This window comes from Salvelinus namaycush, chromosome 31 (assembly GCF_016432855.1).
Source record: "Salvelinus namaycush isolate Seneca chromosome 31, SaNama_1.0, whole genome shotgun sequence".
Lineage (NCBI taxonomy): Eukaryota > Metazoa > Chordata > Actinopteri > Salmoniformes > Salmonidae > Salvelinus > Salvelinus namaycush.
Genome location: NC_052337.1, coordinates 42,331,790 through 42,353,848, shown reverse-complemented (window position 1 = coordinate 42,353,848; position 22,059 = coordinate 42,331,790). Strand labels below are relative to the sequence as shown.

The 22,059-nt window shown below is 43.4% G+C and overlaps 1 protein-coding gene across 1 annotated transcript in view; it reads right to left on the bottom strand.

Moving 5' to 3' along the window:
• LOC120026277 (integrin alpha-2-like) overlaps positions 1–16,486 on the bottom strand; it is a 33,597-nt gene extending 17,111 nt beyond the window's left edge. The window contains exons 1-7 of the mRNA XM_038971105.1: positions 16,382–16,486; positions 9,478–9,601; positions 3,000–3,109; positions 2,092–2,183; positions 1,611–1,725; positions 952–1,079; positions 555–703 (exon numbers count right to left, since the gene is read on the bottom strand). Coding sequence (XP_038827033.1) covers positions 555–703; positions 952–1,079; positions 1,611–1,725; positions 2,092–2,183; positions 3,000–3,109; positions 9,478–9,601; positions 16,382–16,430 — 767 coding nt within the window. The 5' untranslated portion in view covers positions 16,431–16,486. The remainder of the gene's footprint in view (positions 1–554; positions 704–951; positions 1,080–1,610; positions 1,726–2,091; positions 2,184–2,999; positions 3,110–9,477; positions 9,602–16,381) is intronic.
• Between the last annotated feature and the right edge of the window lie 5,573 nt (positions 16,487–22,059).

The window sequence follows — 22,059 nt, the reverse complement described above, 5'->3', positions numbered from 1 at the left end:
AGAAAAAGCTTCTAAAACGTTTGTTCTGAACACATTTCATTGTGTTGTATTCCATTCTATTCCATTCAAGTGCTCAATTCTAACCCCATTTGGGGGGTTTTCAGTATGCACCGAGAGATTCTAATCCTTTTGTTCTTTTTTATAAATATGTTGAGTCAACAGAGTCAGGATATATATATATTTAAATTACATGAGCCTCACAATCACTTACAGATGTAGGATATTTTTGTATTTAAAAAAAATAATTGTGGGTGGATCAGCTTTAATATTGTGGAATGATTGATGTTTTCATCAATGTAATTGAATAGACTACAAGTTTGCATTTCCTGCTGTACAGGAAAATTTGCAGCAACAAAAGAGTGATCCTAAGGACCCATTGACTAGCAGAGAACAGGAGGAAATGCCTTAGGCTTGCCTCCCTAATGGCACCCACATAGTGTACTATTTCTGGCCAAAAGTAGTGCACTATGTAGGGAATAGGGTGCCATTTGGGGTGCAGGATTTAGACTATGTTGACACTGCAAGAATAGAAAGTGTTGTCGACTGAGACACACCTAGCAAATTCAATGGCGCGGAAGGTGTTTGTCTCCAGGCCTTCCCTCTGGAGAATGTTCGCTGCAGCCGCAATGATCGAGTCTTTGGTTTTGTAGGCGTTCAGATGGAATTCAACGACTGGCTCAACCCCGTACTGTATAATACTTGCCTGAAAACATTAACATAGGGTCAAAAAAAACAGATAGGGATAGATCATTTACTTGGGCCAAGATTCAATCCGACTGCGGGTTGTCCACAATGCAGCTTTTAAAGGCAATCTCCGACTGAGCTGATATATGCAGTGTTAACCATGAATGAGATCTCTGCGGATGCGGGAACATTGCCTTTAAAAGACACATTGTCAATAACCTTGACAAATGGCAGATGATATACATTGATAACTGTGAGCACACTTACCTGAGTATTATCCGGTCCAATATCTAAATTCTCCAACAGTTTCTTGAGGAAAGCCACAACTGGTGGCCAGGGATATATACTGTTGGATCCATCCACAATAATAGCAATATCCATTGGACCCCCACAAGCTGGAAAGACAAGATAAGAATTGAGTTAATGTCAACACGTGCATTTTCCATGGTAATCATTCATAACTCCAATCACAAAGGGGCGTTAAATATGATATACAGTAGGACTTAAAGCTAGAATCCTTAGTTGCTACATCCATTTTTATACAGCTGTGTACCCATTGGTTCTCGAGGAATATGACTTAGAAATGCCTCATGAGCTTAGTTCAACTTTTGTACCCTAATCAGAACACAAAATATAAGCTTGTTTTACGGCAATGTGTACATTTGTACACAACATAAATGCAAATAAACAATATATAGCCTCAAAATGTGGTTGCAAATGTACATCCACAGCTCTTTCTAGGAATTTGAGAGTGGTTACCTTTCTCTAGCCCCATCCCTTAGCTTTTTAGCAAAACAGGGGCGGGGAGGACGCTTTGTTATTGTTTCAAATAAGGATTCTAGCTTTTAATTTATACTTTTAATCAATGGTGAAAACAATACATAACTCGTATGCTAAGGATATTTAAAATGACGAAGGACTCTTACTCTGAAGGGCAGGCGAGAACGAAGACAGGGGGTTGAAGAGAGGGCTGACTTCTGCACAGATCCCTGGGTAATAATACTGACTGCCACACTTCTGAGCCCACAGAGGTCCACATGTCTACCAGGAGAAGAAGACAACACACAAGATATAAGGTAAAACATCCAAAACAACATTACATTTAGGCTATCAGTCCCTAAACATATGGGATTGATTGACTGATACGATCTTATATGAACTCTCCAGCTGCAGTGATGTTAAAGCTGTTGATCATGATGAATCGTTCTTGTGTGGCTGTAAAGAATCAGATGCAATGATTCCAAACCTGTTAACCATGAATCTATATTGTGTGGCTATAAAGACTCAGATGTAATGATTCCAAACTTGTTAACCATGAATGTATCTTGTGTAGCTGTGCGGGTGAGGATTAGGGTTAGAATAGCTAGACGTTCTATACAGATGTAGTGGTGTATAAAAACAGTTTACCATGAATGTATCTTGTGTAGCTGTGCGGGTGAGTGTTAGCCCCAGACTCATGTTGACATTGATGTTCTTCACTGTTGATATGCTGACTGAGTCTGAAATATAGGAGAGAAAATATATTGTTACAGGGGTCCTTGTATTTGGTAACGAATACATTCTCATGGTGCAATTACAGTGCTTAACATTCATGAAAACACACAATGAGATCTTGCAACACTCCGAAGAACACAATTCATTGTCTAACCACCGTGGCCATCACTCTGACTTTCAGACAGATTTGACCGGATTCAAATGGGATTTAAATGGAATATTGTGGTGAATCACAAGCTAACGCTAGGCGATACAACGACTGCTAAAAAAGGGCAGGAGTTTATAGAAATACAGAAGGGGAGAAGGAATAGCAAGCCTGGGTGCTAGCCTGTTTCTGCTCCCTTGCCAACTCTTTATGGAATGGAACGCCAATTCCATGTTTGGTTTGACAATAAGAGCAATGGAGTTGGCAAGAGCACAAACAGATCTGGGACCAGGCTAATGAATAGCTGGAGCTGTTTGAATGTCGTATGAAAAGTATACATGTCTTACTATTTAGGTTGAGTATGAAGTATGTATGAAGTATGTCTTACTCTGCAGGTTGAGTATGAAGTATGTATGAAGTATGTCTTACTCTTTAGGTTGAGTATAAAGTATATACAATATGAAGAGTATGAAGTATGTCTTACTCGTTAGGTTGAGTATGAAGTATGTATGAAGTATGTCTTACTCTCCAGGTTGAGTATAAAGTATATACAATATGAAGAGTATGAAGTATGTCTTACTCTCCAGGTTGAGTATGACGTATGTATGAAGTATGTCTTACTCTCCAGGTTGAGTATAAAGTATATACAATATGAAGAGTATGAAGTATGTCTTACTCTGCAGGTTGAGTCTTTGGCAGCCTGAACTGGCCCCTCTGATCTCACACTTGTAGATGTCTCCTTTCCTATCCTGGTTGTATCCACTCCAGGGAGAACCAACCAGCAACCTGGGGGAACACACACCCATGCATGCACACAGACAAGCAGGCAGACAGACAGACAGACATGTGTATACTGATTACATAATAATTACAATGGCATGTATGTCTAAATTACACACAAGTATTGGTAGCTTATACCATTGTTCGGGAATACACTGATGTTACTGTCCTTGTACACCATAGACTGTACATGTACCCATATTTGGATACAGTACACACATTCACAACAAGACAATGACAGTTTTTCCATTATCTACAGGTGTGGAAGGTAAACACATACCCTACCAAGGTCATCATTAACAGTTAACCTTGGTGGTGGTGGGGGGGGGGGTATAATAAACACCTTAAAACTTCTTGTCAATAGGGGGGCGCTATTTTCACTTTGGGAAAAATCGTGCCCAAATTAAACTGCCTCGTACTCTATTCTAGATCATACAATATGCATATTATTATTACTATTGGATAGAAAACACTCTCAAGTTTCTAAAACTGTTTGAATTATATCTGTGAGTAAAACAGAACTCATTTTGCAGCAAACTTCCATACAGGAAGTGAAAAATCTGAAAACGAGGCTCTGTTCCAGGGCCTGCCTATTCAACTGGCTTATATTTATCGATATGCATGCACTTCATACGCCTTCCACTAGATGTCAACAGGCAGTGGAAGGTGGAATGGGGTGTCAAGCTTGATCTGAGGTCGAACAAGAGCTTTTGGAGTGGCAGGTCAGGAATTTCTTTTCTCTACCTAGGCGCGAAGCACCTCCATATTGTCTTCTGATAAGCGTTCGGTATACACGGCTAATATCTCCGGCTCTGATTTTATTTGATACATGTGATAATAACATCGTAAAGTATGTTTTTTCAACCGAGTTTTATCAGATTATTCAACGTTTATTGAGACTTTTGGAGTTTTCCGTTCTTTGCGTCGAGAGAAACTGGGAACGTCATCAACATTGGCTAGCATTGTGGCGCGAATTCGACAGGAGAAAAGGACATTCTAAAACCAAACAACGATTTATTCTGGAAATAGGACTCATTGTACAAGATTCTGATGGAAGCTCAGCAAAAGTAAGAAGAATTTATGATGTTATTTCGTATTTCTGTGGAAAATGTTATTTCTATTCTCTGCCGTTTTGGCGGGCGCTGTCTCGCAATAACGCAAGCTGTTTGTTATGGTAAAGTTATTTTTTTTAAATCTAACACGGCGGTTGCATTAAGAACCAGTATCTTTCATTTGCCATACCACAAGTATTTTTTAGTAAAGTTTATGATGAGTTCTTTGGTCAGATTAGGTGAGTGTCCAAAATAACTCCTGACATTCTGGGGAAATGTTGCTACATTTTCACAATGTATAACCACGGTTTGCAGCTCTAAATATGCACATTTTCGAACAAAACATAAGTGTATTGTATAACCTGATGTTATAAGACTGTCATCTGATGAAGTTGTTCAAGGTTAGTGATTAATTTTAGATCTTTTGCTGGTTTTTGCGAATGCTATCTATGCGGTGAATAAATGCAGTTGTGTGTTTGGCTATTGTGGTAAGCTAATATAATGCTATATTGTGTTTTCGCTGTAAAACACTTAAAAAATCGGAAATATTGGCTGGATTCACAAGATGTTTATCTTTAATTTGCTGTACACCATGTATTTTTCATAAATGTTTTATGATGAGTATTTAGGTATTTCACGTTGCTCTCTGTAATTATTCTGGCTGCTTTGGTGATATTTTTGATGGTAGCTGCAATGTAAAACTATGATTTATACCTCAAATATGCACATTTTCGAACAAAACATAAATTTATTGTATAACATGTTATAAGACTGTCATCTGATGAAGTTGTTTCTTGGTTAGTGACTAATTATATCTCTATTTGGTCGGTTTTGTGATAGCTACCTATGCGGTAGAAACATGGTGAAAATATGCGGTTGAGTCTTTGGCTATTGTGGTTAGCTAATAGAAATACATATTGTGTTTTCGCTGTAAAACATTTTAAAAATCGGAAATGATGGCTGGATTCACAAGATGTTTATCTTTCATTTGCTGTATTGGACTTGTGATTTCATGAAAATTATATTATATGATATCCCTGTCCCGTTAGGCTAGGCTATGCTAGTCAGCTTTTTTGATGAGGACGTTCCCAGATCCGGGATGGGTATCACTGAAAGGTTAACCCTGAAGGGCAAAGTACAGTGAAAGGATGTTTTCAGACTCTGCCTGTTGCATGAGAAGGAGAGAGACATAATGACCAGAGCCAGTGCTGTTGGTGGCTCAGGGGCCTCGGTATCCATGGTGTTACTGCCATGTGAGTCAATCAGTCAGGACACACACGGCCACTATATTACACAGCGTGACATCAGACCAGTCACACTCATTATCCTTTCTTGATGACCTAACACCATAGAAAAGCCAAGCCCACATCACTGAGGAAAGCCTCACCTTGCTAGACTACTTCTATTTTCTGTAACCTTTATTTAACTAGGCATGTCAGTTAAGAACAAATTCTTATTTACAATGACGGCCTAGGAACAGTGGGTTAACTGCCTTGTTCAGGGGCAGAATGACAGATTTTTATCTTGTCAGCTCGGGGATTCGATCTAGCAACCTTTCGGTTACTGGCCCAACACTCTAACCACTAGGCTAGCTGCCGCCGACTACAGCGTGAACAGAGAGACCACTCAGCAGTTGATCTGTAAACAATTTCATATTCTGCTGGCTTTGAATCTTCAGTCATGACCGAAATTATCGGTACCCTTGATAAAGGAGATCAAAAAAGACAGTGTAAAATAAATGACATAATTACTGAGCTTTATAAAACGGGTCGTTTGGATAATGGATGCTGATTGGTTGATAGTTACAGCACCACAATCTCCGCATTCCATGTGTAATGCCTCAAATCAAATCGAATCAAATTGTATTGATCACATACACATGGTTAGCAGATGTTAATGCTAGTGTAGCGAAATGCTTGTGCTTCTAGTTCCAACCGTGCAGTAATATCTAACAAGTAATCTAACAATTTCACAACAACTACCTTACACACACAAGTGTAAAGGAATGAATAAGAAAATGTACATATAAATATATGGATGAGCGATGGCCGGCACAGGCAAGATGCAGTAGATGGTATAAGCTATGGACAATAGCTTGTAATCATTGATCCTCTATTATAGCTAGCTACATGCCAATGATTTGTTTAGCATAGTAACGTGGAATGAACAGAATGAACGACTGGGTCAAAACATGAGAATAGAATTAACGACCAGCCTGTATAGTTACCAACTTCAGAACCTCAGAACCAACAACTGGATTTTTCGCCGGGACTATATTAACTGGTGGAAGGGTGAAATAAAACAAATTTACTCATTAAAATAACATTTTAATAATGTTTTTAATGTCATTAATCTTTTTTAAAATATGTTGGCAACCATTTTATAAAAGCAATAAGGCCCTCGAACCCAGGCATTATCGTGTGATAATAACAGGTTTTAGTCGGGAGATAACACACAATTATCCTGGTTTCTAGTGCCTTATTGCTTAAATACTGTATGCGCCAAAAACATTTCAATTGTAAATATTTTATTAAACAAGTAATAAAAAAATGATCTAAAAATGATCCTGTTTTCAATACATTGTGCACTCTCCCCTTGCGAGGATAATTGGAATTTGCCTTTTTCCGTAATGTTTGATTCCTCCATACAGAATCTTTCCAGATCCTTGATATCCTTCGGTCTGCGCTTATGAACTGCCCTCTTCAATTCAAACCACAGGTTTTCAATGGGGTTCAAGTCCGGAGACTGAGATGGCAATTACAAAATGCTGATTTCTGTGGCCAATTAACCATTTGTGGATTTCAATATGTGTTGGAAGAACCACTTGCAGCCAAGTTTCAGCCTCCTGGCAGAGGCAACCAGATGAATGTCCTGGTACTCTGTATATTTCATGATGTCGTTGACCTTAACAAGGGCTCCAGGACCAGTGGAAGCAAAATAGGCCCATAACATCAAAGATCCACCACCATATTTTACAGTAGGTATGAGGTTATTTTCTGCATATGCATCCTTCATTCGAGGCCAAACCCACCATTGGTGTGCATATATGAAGAGCTCTATTTTCGTCTTATCTGACCATAGCACCCGGTACAAATCCAAGTGCCAATGCCGTTTAGCAAACTCCAAACATTTACATTTGTGGGTTGCTTTCAATAAAGGCTTATTTTATGGCAACCCTTCCAAATAGCCTATTGGCCTGAAGGTGGCTTCTAATTGAAGATTTGGAGATGTGGCCCTTGATCTTGTCTTTGCCTCCCATGCAGTGAAAGAAACCATCTTTCTCACTGCGCATCGGGACAAGATACACTTGGGTCTGCGACCAGGCAAGTTTACCACTATTCCAGTGGTTTTAAAACTTCCTCATTTTGCCGTAATAGTGGTAAGCGGTGTATTTGGTTTAGAGTTTTTTGTTGTTGTACCCATTGCCTGGTTTATGAAAGTCAGTCTTTTTTTGCTCATATTTATCAAAAGGGTGCCTATAATTTCAGTCATGACTGTATATCTTTTTGGCCAGGACACAGTGTGTTGGTGTGATATTAAACCTAATAAAGACAGAATAGAAGCCCAAAGCATGACCTCTGCTATCAGTAGTATGCAGGAGAATATGCTCGTCACATAACAGCACTTCCTCGCCATGCTTGTTTCTAAACCACAGATATAAACTTGTATTCCACTGGTTACAGCTGAAGAAACATTTCAGTTCCATTATGAACTTGGTACATGTTTGCCGATGGTTGGCATTCGTGTTTCAGTGTGGTTTCTCTGAATATCCCCAAACGCCCCCACTGACTTTGTGTTAGAGCCAAAGCCCTCACTGCGTGTCGGGACAAGATACACTTGGGTCCGCTACCAGGCAAGTTTACCACTATTCCAGTGGTTTTAAACGTCCTCATTTTGCCGTAATAGTGGTAAGCGGTGTATTTGGTTTAGAGTGTTTTGTTGTTGTACCCATTGCCTGGTTTATGAAAGTCAACAACCATTAGTCTCTTTTAATTTGTGAGTTCGACGCCTTTTCCCATGGTGATGGATGACAACTAAAGAAACATTATGAACTTGGTACACGCTTGCCAATGGTTGGCATTCATGTTTCGGTGTGGTTTCTCTGAATATCCCAAAACTCCCAAAACTCCCCTATTGACTTTGTGTTAGAGCCAAAGCCCACATTCTGAGACAGGAGGCAGCCAATTAGACAAAGTGAGTGAACTTTCACCTGGCCATCTCTGTGATGTCATACACTCTGGCTTTCAATGCAACAAGGCACCTCTTTTCTCTGGGGTTAAGAGTTCTTTATGCCTCTCATTTCAAATGGGGTAACTGTCAAGATTACAAATGACGAAACCGTAAACCTCTTTCCACTGTCATTTTGTCAAAACCTAGTCTCGTCCACCAGCCAGCTCTCTTCCTGTTGAGTCAGTCCGGGGACGAGGTTAGTCAAAACCACATTCAATTGAAGTCCACTTAAGTCATTGACGCAATTATACAACCCACCATCATCCTAAGTGGTGGACATCTACTTATTTGTGTTTCTCAATCATTTCCCTCCCTCAAACCTCAAGTTAAATGTTTATCTAGTCTTGTGGAGACATAACAGCATCTTCAGGGCCCTTTCCTTTGTTAACAATGTTTCCATCCACACATAGATAACATGCCATAGGTTAACCCAGGCTCAGTCTCCATGTTTGTTTATGACGGGAATGAAAGGAAGGCAGTTAGGTCCCTGGAGAGATGTATTCAAAAGGAACATGTCTCCTCTGAGATCTCCCGGATGCAGACAGACGGCACTACGGACTACAGGAAGTGTGTGTGTGCGAGCGAGACGTGAACCCAAGAACCCTGTCTGTGATGTCTGCTCTGTGGTGATCAGCAGTATAACTCTATAATGTGAGTGTGTGGGCATGTGTGTGTGTGTGTGTGCGTGCGTGTATGTATGTGCCAGTATACTGTTTGAAGTGCCTGGATCTTGCTCCGTTGCCAACCCTGCTGAGGGTCATGTGACCTACTGTAAGAACAGGAACAGCATTAGCTTGAGAAAACGGATGCTCACAGCAGTGGTTCCAAATCCAGCAGCTACACCACAGTTCTGGATCTCTCAGACCCAAACGAAGCTGGGGCCTGTGTTAGCTCTCCTGGCCTCTATACTGTGTGTGAGAGTGATTGGACACAGTACTACTGTAGTAACTGCACATAAGCACAGCGTAGTACACGTGTGCGTCTGTGACTGTGCTGAGATGCTGCTCTGACCATGTCAGAACGTAACCCTTTCTACCACTCTGTACTGCTTCTGTACGGCGGCCTGTGCATGACTCAGTAGTCTAGTCTCACCATTTCCCTTGGTGATTTCGGAACTGTTTCACAGTGTATCCAAACTCCTCTAGGGCAGGTCCAGAGAATACCTTGGCTCCTGCCGTCCCCACATTAAAGGATAGGGATCGGGGGATGCTCCAACCTGCAGAGGGAGAGAGGGAGAGAGGGAGAGAGAGGAAGAGATCACACTGCTATCGTAAATAACACTCTCCTCCACCACAAATATGCTGCAGCAGCGAGGTTCAGTGTTGTGTAAGACGGGCAGATGAATTGAACGACAAAAAACCACCACACCTTCTTCGTCTGTGATATGGGGCTATGAAGTGCTTATCTTTTATGTGTGTGTGTGGGCATGTAAGTGTGTGTGTGTGTGTGTGTGTGTGTGGGCATGTAAGTGTGTGTGTGTGTGTGTGTGTGTGTGTGTGTGTGTGTGTGTGTGTGTGTGTGTGTGTGTGTGTGTGTGTGTGTGTGTGTGTGTGTGTGTGTGTTATCCTTGTTCCCAGGATACTACGGTTGTACCAGGAATAACAACAAATTCCTAACACCAACAACAATGCAGTACTATGCAGTGTCAGGTCTTGCGATAGTAAAGATGTCAGAGAGATTCAAACACATCCATCAAGGCATGACACCTAAGGCATTCACAGTGAAACATAAAGAAAGTATTTTTCCACCATGTGAACTGAAGGTCAAAATATAACGACAATGATAATAATACTCAACTCTGTGTTTAGACGACCTTGCTAGTATTTAATCACAATTCATACATACAGCAGCCCAAAGTACTCTCATTGTTCTATTGTAAGAGCAAGGTAAGAATTTCAACGGCCTTACATTTTCCCAAAGGTACTGAAGATGGATTCAACTCGAGACAGGGATCTGGCTGTGTGTGATCACCAATCTGGACAAGTCGAAGCATGACAATATGTACAGATTACTGGTCTAAGGTTTCAGACATGTCAGTGCAGTGGCTGCTTATAGACGACACACAGTAGCGAGGGGCCTATTGAGATGAGTGTGAGTGATATCAAACCACTAGCAAGGCCTTTCAGGACGACCAAACAACAGTCACGTCACAGCACCATCCATGAGGTCTATAACAGAGCCTACACTGAACAGAGAGACACTGAGTAAGAATAGAAACACATTTTTTAAACTAACAACCTTGCCTTTCTTGCACTACACTTTGTCTTGTCTCACCAATTGAGGAAAGGTTTTACTCACCATGACAGTTGTCTTACAAAACTACAAGTTGCTCTGGATAAGAGCGTCTGCTAAATGACTAACACTTAAATGTTAGCAATTGACGAGCACGGAAAGAATGAATGGGTTAGAATTGAGCATTTCCCAATAATACATTTTTCTTACTTGGAGACAGTGACAAAGAATGTGATCGAATGCTACTTTTTACATATGCTGTGTGAGCCACCATGAAGCGCTTTTATAAACTTTATTCCAACCGAGGGGTCTGAGCATTTTATGCTGCAGAATAACAAAGAGAATTTGCTTAGTAGGGTGGTGAAACCACAATCAGGTTAAGTTCACATACCATACAAGGCCTAACCTAACACAGGCCAGGTGAACTTTACCCTTCCAAACAAATAGAGAAATAGGGATCACAGTTCCGTAATTGCAGCATTTTGCTCCATACTACTAGACAGCTAAGATATGATAGTATAGTTACTTAAGTGTTATCATGGTTCAGCAATGAGTCACATCACATCCAAACACTAAAACAGGGCTGTGAGAGGGCCAAAGGCTCCAAATGACACCATATTCCCTGTGTAGTGCACTACTTTAGACCAGGCTATTCCCTATGGGCCCTGGTCAAAAGTAGTGCACCACATAGGAAATAGGATGACATTTTGGATGCAACCCTTGAGTTTAATCCACCTGTTAGACAAGTGGCGGGCAGATATCTTAGAACAGGATGTGAGGAGGTGACGATCATCTAATTATTCACACATGCGAGTTGTGGTCACACTGATGGATCTTTTTTGGTTACTACATGATTTTCATCTGTGTTATTTCATCGTTTTGATGTCTTCACTGTTATTCCACAATGTAGAACATTGTAGAAGTAAAGAAAAACTCTGGAATGAATAGGTGTGTCCAAACTTTTGACTGGTACTGTACACGTATACACAGACCGACCGACTAACAGGCAGAGAGAGAGAGAGAGAGAGAGAGAGAGAGAGAGAGAGAGAGAGAGAGAGAGAGAGAGAGAGAGAGAGAGAGAGAGAGAGAGAGAGAGAGAGAGAGAGAGAGAGAGAGAGAGAGAGAGAGAGAGAGAGAGAGAGAGAGAGAGAGAGAGAGAGAGAGAGAGAGAGAGAGAGAGAGAGAGAGAGAGAGAGAGAGAGAGAGAGAGAGAGAGAGAGAGAGAGAGAGAGAGAGAGAGAGAGTGTGTGAGAAAGAGAGAGAGAGTGTGTGTGAGAGAGAGAGAGAGTGTGTGAGAAAGAGAGAGAGAGAGAGAGAGAGAGAGAGAGAGAGAGAGAGAGAGAGAGAGAGAGAGAGAGAGAGAGTGTGAGAAAGAAAGAGAGAGTGTGTGAGAAAGAGAGAGAGAGAGAGAGAGAGAGAGAGTGTGTGAGAAAGAGAGAGAGAGAGAGAGAGAGAGTGTGTGAGAAAGAGAGAAGGAGAGATACAGAGAGAGTCCCCACTGGCCCTGTGTAAACCTTGCTGATTCTGTCCCAATGTGGTTCCAGTCGGCTGGGTGCATTGTGTGCAGCAAGCTGGATAACCCACTTTAGATCCCTGCTCTGTGACTGACTGAGCATCTCGTTGGACAGTGGCTGGGCAGCGGAGGGCTCTGGTGAATCCATGTCTATTGGGAGTTTATTTGGTTTGATTCGATTTATTAGGATCCCCATTAGCCGACGCCAATGGCAACAGCTAGTCTTACTGGGGTTCGACATATAACGAGAAAGACATTATAGACAAAATACTTTACAATTTGCATACATTGAAAAAGATTAACATGTAGTATGTGTGTGCATCTATCAGTTCCACATACATGTCAGTACATACACACAACAAGTAGGTCACATGGGGGAGAGGTGTTGTGCCGTGAGGTGTTGCTTTATTTGTTTTTTGAAACCAGGTTTGCTGTTCACTTGCGCTACAGTATATAAGATGGAAGGGAGTTCCATGCACTCATGGTTCTGTATAATACTGTACGTTTCCTTGAATTTGTTCTGGACCTGGGGACTGTGAAAAGACCCCTGGTGGCATGTCTGGTGGGGTAAGTGTGTGTGTCAGTGCTCTGTGTAAGTTGACTATGCAAAACATTTGGAATTTGAACACATTAATGTTTCTTATAAAAGCAAGAAGTGATGCAGTCAGTCTTTTCTCAACTCTTAGCCAACAGAGACTGACATGGACAGTATTAATATTAGCCCTCTGATTACATTGAAGATCAAGACGTGCTGCTCTGTTCTTGGCCAGCTGCATCTTAACTTGGTCTTTCTTTGTAGCACTTGACCATATGACTGGACAATAATCAAGATTAGAGTTCGACCGATTAATCGGCATGGCCGATTTCAAGTTTTCATAACAATCGGTAATCTGCCTTTTTGGACGCCAATTATGGCCGATTACATTACAACCCATGAGGAAACTGCGTGGCAGGCTGACCACCTGTTACGCGAGTGCAGCGTCAAAAGGACCTTGTGGCTGCAATGAGCCAAGGTAAGTTGCTAGCTAGCATTAAACGTATCTTATAAAAAACAATCAATCTTCACATAATCACTAGTTAACTACACATGGTTGATGATATTACTAGGTTAACTAGCTTGTCCTGCGTTGCATATAATCAATGCGGTGCCTGTTAATTTATCATCGAATCACAGCCCAATTCAACTTCGCCAAACGGGTGATGATTTAACAAAAGCGCATTCGCGAAAAAAGCACATTCGTTGCACAAATGTACCTAACCATAAACATCAATGCCTTTCTTAAAATCAATACACAGAAGTATATATTTTTAAACCTGCATATTTAGTTAAAATAAATGCATGTTAGCAGGCAATATTAACTAGGGAAATTGTGTCACTTCTCTTGCGTTCAGTGCAAGCGGAGTCAGGGTATATCTAACAGTTTGGGCCGCCTGGCTCGTTACGAACTGTGTTTCTTCCTAACAAAGACCGTAATTAATTTGTCAGAATTGTACATAATTATGACATAACATTGAAGGTTGTGCAATGTAACAGCAATATTTAGACTTAGGGTTGCCACCCGATCAACAAAATAAGGAATGGTTCCGTATTTCACTGAAAGAATAAACGTTTTGTTTTCTAAATGATAGTTTCCGGATTTGACCATATTAATGACCAAACGCTCTTATTTCTGCGTGTTTATTATAATTAAGTCTATGATTTGATATTTGATAGAGCAGTCTGACTGAGCGGTGGTAGGCAGCAGCAGGCTCGTAAGCATTCATTCAAACAGCACTTTGCGAGCAGCTCTTAGCAATGCTTGAGGCACAGCGCTGTTTTTGACTTCAAGCCTTATAAACTCCCGAGATTAGGCTGGCAATACTAAAGTGCCTATAAGAACATCCAATAGTCAAAGGTATATGAAATACAAATGGTAAAGAGAGAAATAGTCGACGCGTCATAATTCCTATAATAACTACAACCTAAAACTTCTTAACTGGGAATATTGAAGAACTGGGAATATTGAACCACCAGCTTTCATATGTTCTCATGTTCTGAAATGTTATCTTGTTTACATGGCACATATTGCACTTTTACTTTCTTCTCCAACACTGTGTTTTTGCATTATTTAAACCAAATTGAACATGTTCCATTATTTATTTGAGACTAAATTTATTTATGTATTATATTAAGTTAAAATAAAAGGGTTCATTGTTCATTCAGTATTGTTGTAAATTGTCATTATTACAAAGATATATAAAAATCGTCCGATTAATCGGTTTCGGCTTTTTTCGGTCCTCCGATAATCGGTATCGGCATCGGCGTTGAAAAATCATAATCGGTCGACCTCCAATCAAGATAGGCTAAAACTAGAGATCATCAGGTGGTCAGTAAAATCTGTAGTCCCTGAACCAATCGCTGCTATCTTTTCACCATCTCTAACATTTCAAACAGCTGTATGACATGATAGCATGATAGACCTCCGTCAGAGAAGTCGGTGTGTCCTCCTCCTTCGCACAGCTCATTGTAACCTCATCATGAGGATACACTATATATACAAAAGTATGTGGACACCCCTTCAAATTAGTGGATTCAGCTATTTGAGCCACACCCCTTGTTGACAGGTATATAAAATCAAGCACACAGCCATGTAATCTCCAAAGACAAACATTGGCAGTAGAATGGCCTTATTGAAGAGCCAAGTGACTTTCAACGTGGCACCGTCATAGGATGCCACCTTTCCAACAAGTCAGTTTGTCACATTTCTGCCCTGCTAGAGCTGCCCCGGTCAACTGTAAGTGCTGTTATTGTGAAGTGGAAACGTCTAGGAGCAACAACAGCTCAGGCGCAAAGTGGTAGGCCACACAAGCTCACAGAACGGGACCGCAGAATGCTGAAAGGGCATAGTGCGTAAAAATCATCTGTCATTGGATGCAACACTCATTACCGAGTTCCAAACTGCCTCTGGAAGCAACGGTAGCACAATAACTGTTTGTTGGGAGCTTCATGAAACTGATTTCCATGGCCGAGCAGCCACACACAAGCCTAAGATCACCATGCGCAATGCCAAGTGTCGGCTGGAGTGGTGTAAAGCTCACCGCCATTGGACTCTGGAGCAGTGGAAACGCTTTCTCTGGCGTGATGAATCCCGCTTCATAATCTGGCAGTCCGACGAAAGAATCTGGGTTTGGCGGATGCCAGGAGAACGCTACCTGCCCCATTGCGTAGTATCGACTGTAAAAATTGGTGGAGGATGAATAATGGTCTGGGGCTGGTTTTCATGGTTTGGGCTAGGTCCCTTAGTTCCAGTGAGGCCCCTTAGTTCTGTAGCAACAGTTTGGGGAAGGCCCTTTCCTGTTTCAGCATGACAGTGGCCTCGGGCACAAAGCGAGGTCCATACAGAAATGGTTTGTTGAGATCGGCGTGGAAGAACTTGACTGGTCTGCACAGAGCCCTGACCTCAACCCCATCGAACACCTTTGGGATGAATTGGAACGCCAACTGCGCGCCAGGCCTAAGCGTCCAACATCAGTGCCCGACCTCATTAATGCTCGTGGCTGAATGGAAAGCAAGTCGCCGCAGCAATGTTCCAACATCTAGTCGAAAGCCTTCCCAGAAGAGTGGAGGCTGTTATAGCGGCAAAAAGGGGGGACCGACTCCATATTAACACATGATTTTGGAACGAGATGTTCAACGAGCAGATGTTCACACACTCTTGGTGATGTAGTGTATGAGCATGCCTGGCTGACAATAATTTTCATCGCTTCAGGCAACAGAATATCTCTCCGGGTTACCAACCCAGCTCTCACCTGAGAACACATGGAAATGCAATAGAGCCTGGTTTAACCTGCAATAGTGCTGCTTTCTCAACACTCTTGACTGTTCAACTGCAGAAAAAACTCTCTTTCTAAATCTAGCGGATAACTAGTCCTAAAATCACAATACACCGCACTCCAAATAAAGTGTTCAATTCCTGATATCCATAATATCTTAAATATTTTGGTACCCCTCCAGCCTCATCTGTACTGACACGTTTTCAAAGGAATGTCACTGAGAGATTGAAGCAACGTTATTTTGTGCCCAAGTATCTCAGGGGAGCCATGAGAAACATTTGTATACTTTCCATAGATAGCCAACTGGCGTAATCATAGCGTTGATACACTTGCATCAGTAGCCTGTATTGCACTGGAATATCTCTGGCACTTGACACGTTTAGCAAAATAACGTTTTCTAATCTTAATCTAAGTCCATAGAAGTGCAAAAGTACTTACACTGGATCAAAAGCAACGTCAAAACAGTCCTCTTTGGATTAAACTCCATCGTTCCAAGAATGAGAAAAAACTAGGTGATGAAAGCGGGCGCCTCTTCGGTCCCCGTGCAGTTTTAACTTCAGCAGACCTCTCACGGTTGTTGAAGTTCAGAACGGGGCGCTCGGGTCGGTTGTCACTAGTTACCACAGCCACAAAGTAAAAAGGGATATCATAAAAATGTATGGGGAAAAAAAGCTTTTTGGTCTTAATATAAGGTTGTGGTTAGGCACAAGGTTAGCAGTGTGGTTAAGGTTAGGTTTTAACATCAGATTTTTTTTAGAAGATACATTTTGGAAATAGGCAGGGTTTTGCCATAGTTATGACTTTGTGGCTGTGGTAACTAGTAACGCCCTGATCGGGACGGCAGAGACAACGAGGGTACTGACATTTCAAAGAGTAGCATAAGGACTACGCTTTTATGTGGAGAGAACGACACCAACATGAACAAGCCCATTTTAATATAACTTGTCTGAGTGAAAAGGCACCAATGAATTAGGGCCGGCCCTAGCCTTTTGGGGGCCCTAAGCAACATTTCTTTCACATTTTATAAACAGTGGATAAAATGGAGCAATATTGGATTTTCTTTCACAAAACCCCGTTCTAATTTTGTCGACTGTGGTTGTGTCTTTATTTTCTTAGTTACTCGCCATGAAGTTTACTAGCAAAGACACATCTCGCGTGATGTTAGCTAGCTACATAGTTGTCTTTGCTGTCTTTGTATCCAAGATAATTGTGTAGTCTAGAGTAATTGTCGAGGTTACCTAGCCAGTTAGAGGTTACCTAGCCAGCTACACTTTCAAACAAAGTCAACAACGCAGCCACTGCTAGCTAGCCTATTTCACCAGCCAGCAGTACTATATCATTTTAGTCAATAAGATTTTTTTGCAACGTAAGCTTAACTTTCTGAACATTCGAGACGTGTAGTTTCGAATATTGAGACGTGTAGTTTCGAGATTGTCATTCCAATCTCCTTTGCATTAGCGTAGCCTCTTCTGTAGCCTGTCAACTATGTGTCTGTCTATCCCTCTTCTCTCCTCTCTGCACAGACCATACAAACGCTTCACACCGCGTGGCCGCTGCTACTCTAACCTGGTGGTCCCAGCGCGCACGACCCACGTGGAGTTCCAGGTCTCCGGCAGCCTCTGGAACTGCCGATCTGCGGCCAACAAGGCAGAGTTCATCTCAGCCTATGCTTCCCTCCAGTCCCTCGACTTCTTGGCACTGACGGAAACATGGATTACCACTGATAACACTGCTACTCCTACTGCTCTCTCCTCGTCTGCCCACGTGTTCTCGCACACCCCGAGAGCTTCTGGTCAGCGGGGTGGTGGCACTGGGATCCTCATCTCTCCCAAGTGGACATTCTCTCTTTCTCCCCTGACCCATCTGTCTATCGCCTCCTTTGAATTCCATGCTGTCACAGTTACCAGCCCTTTCAAGCTTAACATCCTTATCATTTATCGCCCTCCAGGTTCCCTTGGAGAGTTCATCAATGAGCTTGACGCCCTGATAAGTTCCTTTCCTGAGGATGGCTCACCTCTCACAGTTCTGGGTGACTTTAACCTCCCCACGTCTACCTTTGACTCATTCCTCTCTGCCTCCTTCTTTCCACTCCTCTCCTCTTTTGACCTCACCCTCTCACCTTCCCCCCCTACTCACAAGGCAGGCAATACGCTTGACCTCATCTTTACTAGATGCTGTTCTTCCACTAATCTCATTGCAACTCCCCTCCAAGTCTCCGACCACTACCTTGTATCCTTTTCCCTCTCGCTCTCATCCAACACTTCCCACACTGCCCCTACTCGGATGGTATCGCGCCGTCCCAACCTTCGCTCTCTCTCCCCCGCTACTCTCTCCTCTTCCATCCTATCATCTCTTCCCTCTGCTCAAACCTTCTCCAACCTATCTCCTGATTCTGCCTCCTCAACCCTCCTCTCCTCCCTTTCTGCATCCTTTGACTCTCTATGTCCCCTATCCTCCAGGCCGGCTCGGTCCTCCCCTCCTGCTCCGTGGCTCGACGACTCATTGCGAGCTCACAGAACAGGGCTCCGGGCAGCCGAGCGGAAATGGAGGAAAACTCGCCTCCCTGCGGACCTGGCATCCTTTCACTCCCTCCTCTCTACATTCTCCTCTTCTGTCTCTGCTGCTAAAGCCACTTTCTACCACTCTAAATTCCAAGCATCTGCCTCTAACCCTAGGAAGCTCTTTGCCACCTTCTCCTCCCTCCTGAATCCTCCTCCCCCTCCTCCCCCCTCCTCCCTCTCTGCGGATGACTTCGTCAACCATTTTGAAAAGAAGGTCGACGACATCCGATCCTCGTTTGCTAAGTCAAACGACACCGCTGGTTCTGCTCACACTGCCCTACCCTGTGCTTTGACCTCTTTCTCCCCTCTCTCTCCAGATGAAATCTCGCGTCTTGTGACGGCCGGCCGCCCAACAACCTGCCCGCTTGACCCTATCCCCTCCTCTCTTCTCCAGACCATTTCCGGAGACCTTCTCCCTTACCTCACCTCGCTCATCAACTCATCCTTGACCGCTGGCTACGTCCCTTCCGTCTTCAAGAGAGCGAGAGTTGCACCCCTTCTGAAAAAACCTACACTCGATCCCTCCGATGTCAACAACTACAGACCAGTATCCCTTCTTTCTTTTCTCTCCAAAACTCTTGAACGTGCCGTCCTTGGCCAGCTCTCCTGCTATCTCTCTCAGAATGACCTTCTTGATCCAAATCAGTCAGGTTTCAAGACTAGTCATTCAACTGAGACTGCTCTTCTCTGTGTCACGGAGGCGCTCCGCACTGCTAAAGCTAACTCTCTCTCCTCTGCTCTCATCCTTCTAGACCTATCGGCTGCCTTTGATACTGTGAACCATCAGATCCTCCTCTCCACCCTCTCCGAGCTGGGCATCTCCGGCGCGGCTCACGCTTGGATTGCGTCCTACCTGACAGGTCGCTCCTACCAGGTGGCGTGGCGAGAATCTGTCTCCGCACCACGTGCTCTCACCACTGGTGTCCCCCAGGGCTCTGTTCTAGGCCCTCTCCTATTCTCGCTATACACCAAGTCACTTGGCTCTGTCATATCCTCACATGGTCTCTCCTATCATTGCTATGCAGACGACACACAATTAATCTTCTCCTTTCCCCCCTCTGATAACCAGGTGGCGAATCGCATCTCTGCATGTCTGGCAGACATATCAGTGTGGATGACGGATCACCACCTCAAGCTGAACCTCGGCAAGACGGAGCTGCTCTTCCTCCCGGGGAAGGACTGCCCGTTCCATGATCTCGCCATCACGGTTGACAACTCCATTGTGTCCTCCTCCCAGAGTGCTAAGAACCTTGGCGTGATCCTGGACAACATCCTGTCGTTCTCAACCAACATCAAGGCGGTGACCCGTTCCTGTAGGTTCATGCTCTACAACATTCGCAGAGTACGACCCTGCCTCACACAGGAAGCGGCGCAGGTCCTAATCCAGGCACTTGTCATCTCCCGTCTGGATTACTGCAACTCGCTGTTGGCTGGGCTCCCTGCCTGTGCCATTAAACCCCTACAACTCATCCAGAACGCCGCAGCCCGTCTGGTGTTCAACCTTCCCAAGTTCTCTCACGTCACCCCGCTCCTCCGCTCTCTCCACTGGCTTCCAGTTGAAGCTCGCATCCGCTACAAGACCATGGTGCTTGCCTACGGAGCTGTGAGGGGAACGGCACCTCCGTACCTTCAGGCTCTGTTCAGGCCCTACACCCAAACAAGGGCACTGCGTTCATCCACCTCTGGCCTGCTCGCCTCCCTACCTCTGAGGAAGTACAGTTCCCGCTCAGCCCAGTCAAAACTGTTCGCTGCTCTGGCACCCCAATGGTGGAACAAACTCCCTCACGACGCCAGGTCAGCGGAGTCAATCACCACCTTCCGGAGACACCTGAAACCCCACCTCTTCAAGGAATACCTAGGATAGGATAAAGTAATCCTTCTAACCCCCCCCCCCCCCCCCCCCCTTAAAGAGTTAGATGCACTATTGTAAAGTGGTTGTTCCACTGGATATCATAAGGTGAATGCACCAATTTGTAAGTCGCTCTGGATAAGAGCGTCTGCTAAATGACTTAAATGTAAATGTAAATGTAATGACTAATATAACACTGCACCTACAACAGTCACACTGTGGGATGTGGTGCGGTATGTGTGGTAACTGTGTGTGAAGTTCTCTGGAACCATTCTATACAGGCAGGAAGTGCTTTATCTGCTTTAGACTCCTTATAAGATCGTCCATTCAAGATAACTACCTGCTGTATACTGTACGTAGGCTGACGTAGGACAACAGCCTATCCCTCAATGTCAGTAAGACCAAGGAGTTGATCGTGGACTACAGGAAACAGGGGGGAAAGCACGCCCCCATCCATTCCCAAAGTTCTAGACCTCAGCTGCATCTGGTAATGAACGGTGTGGCTGTTGAACAAGTTGACGAGACTAAATTACTTGGCGTTACCTTAAATTGTAAATTGTCATGGCCCGAAACGTATTGATTCAATAGTTGTAAAGATGGGGAGAGGTCTGTCTCCAAAAAAGCAAGTCCTGCAGGCTCTAGTTTTGTCTTATCTTGATTATTGTCCAATCGTGTGGTCCAGTGCTGCAATGAAAGACGTACTAAAGCTGCATCTGGCCCAGAACAGAGCGGCATGTTTTGCTCTTCGTTGTAATCAAAGGGCTGATATAAGTATTATGCATGCCAGTCTCTCTTGGCTAAGAGTTGAGGAGAGACTGACCGCATCACTTCTTCTTGTATCTTGTATCTTCTAAAGGAACATTAATGTGTTGAAAAACCCATTGTTTGCATAATCAACTTACACACAGCTCTTATCCCACCAGACATGCCACCAGGGTTCTTTTCACAGTCCCCAAATCCAGAACAAATTCAAGGAAGCGTACAGTATTATAAAGAGCCATTATTGCATGGAACTCCGTTCCATCTCATATTGCTCAAACAAACAGCAAACCTTGTTTTTAAAAAAACTGATAAAGCAACACCTCAAGGCACAACACCTCTCCCGTATTTGACCTAGATAGTTTGTGTGTATGTATTGACGTGTGCCTTTAAAAAAATGTTTTATTGACGTAGTTCTGTCCTTGTCTACTAATGTTCTGTATTATGTCATGTTTCATGTTATGTGGACCCCAGGAAGAGTAGCTGCTGCTTTGCAACAGCTAATGGAGATCCGAATAAAATACCAAAATCTGCATCGACGGGGCTGCAGTGGAGCGGGTCGCGAGCTTCAAGTTCCTCTGTCCAAATCACTAAGGACTTAAAATGGTCCACACACTCGCAAATAGTTGTGAAGCAGGCATGACAGCGCCTCTTCTCTCTCAGAAGGTTGAAAAGATTTGGCATGGGCCCTCAAATCCTTAAAAAGTTCAACAGCTGCACCATTGAGAGAATCTTGACAGGCTGCATCACTGCTTGGTATGGCAACTGCACCTCCCTCAATCACATGGTGCTACAGAGGGTGTTGTGGACAGCCCAGTATATCACTGGGGCCGAGCACCATCCCATCCATGACCTCTACATCAGGCGGTGTGTTAGAATGGCCCGGAGAATTGTTCAAGACTGTTCTAGACTGTTCTCTCTGCTTCCGGACGGCAAGCGGTGCACAC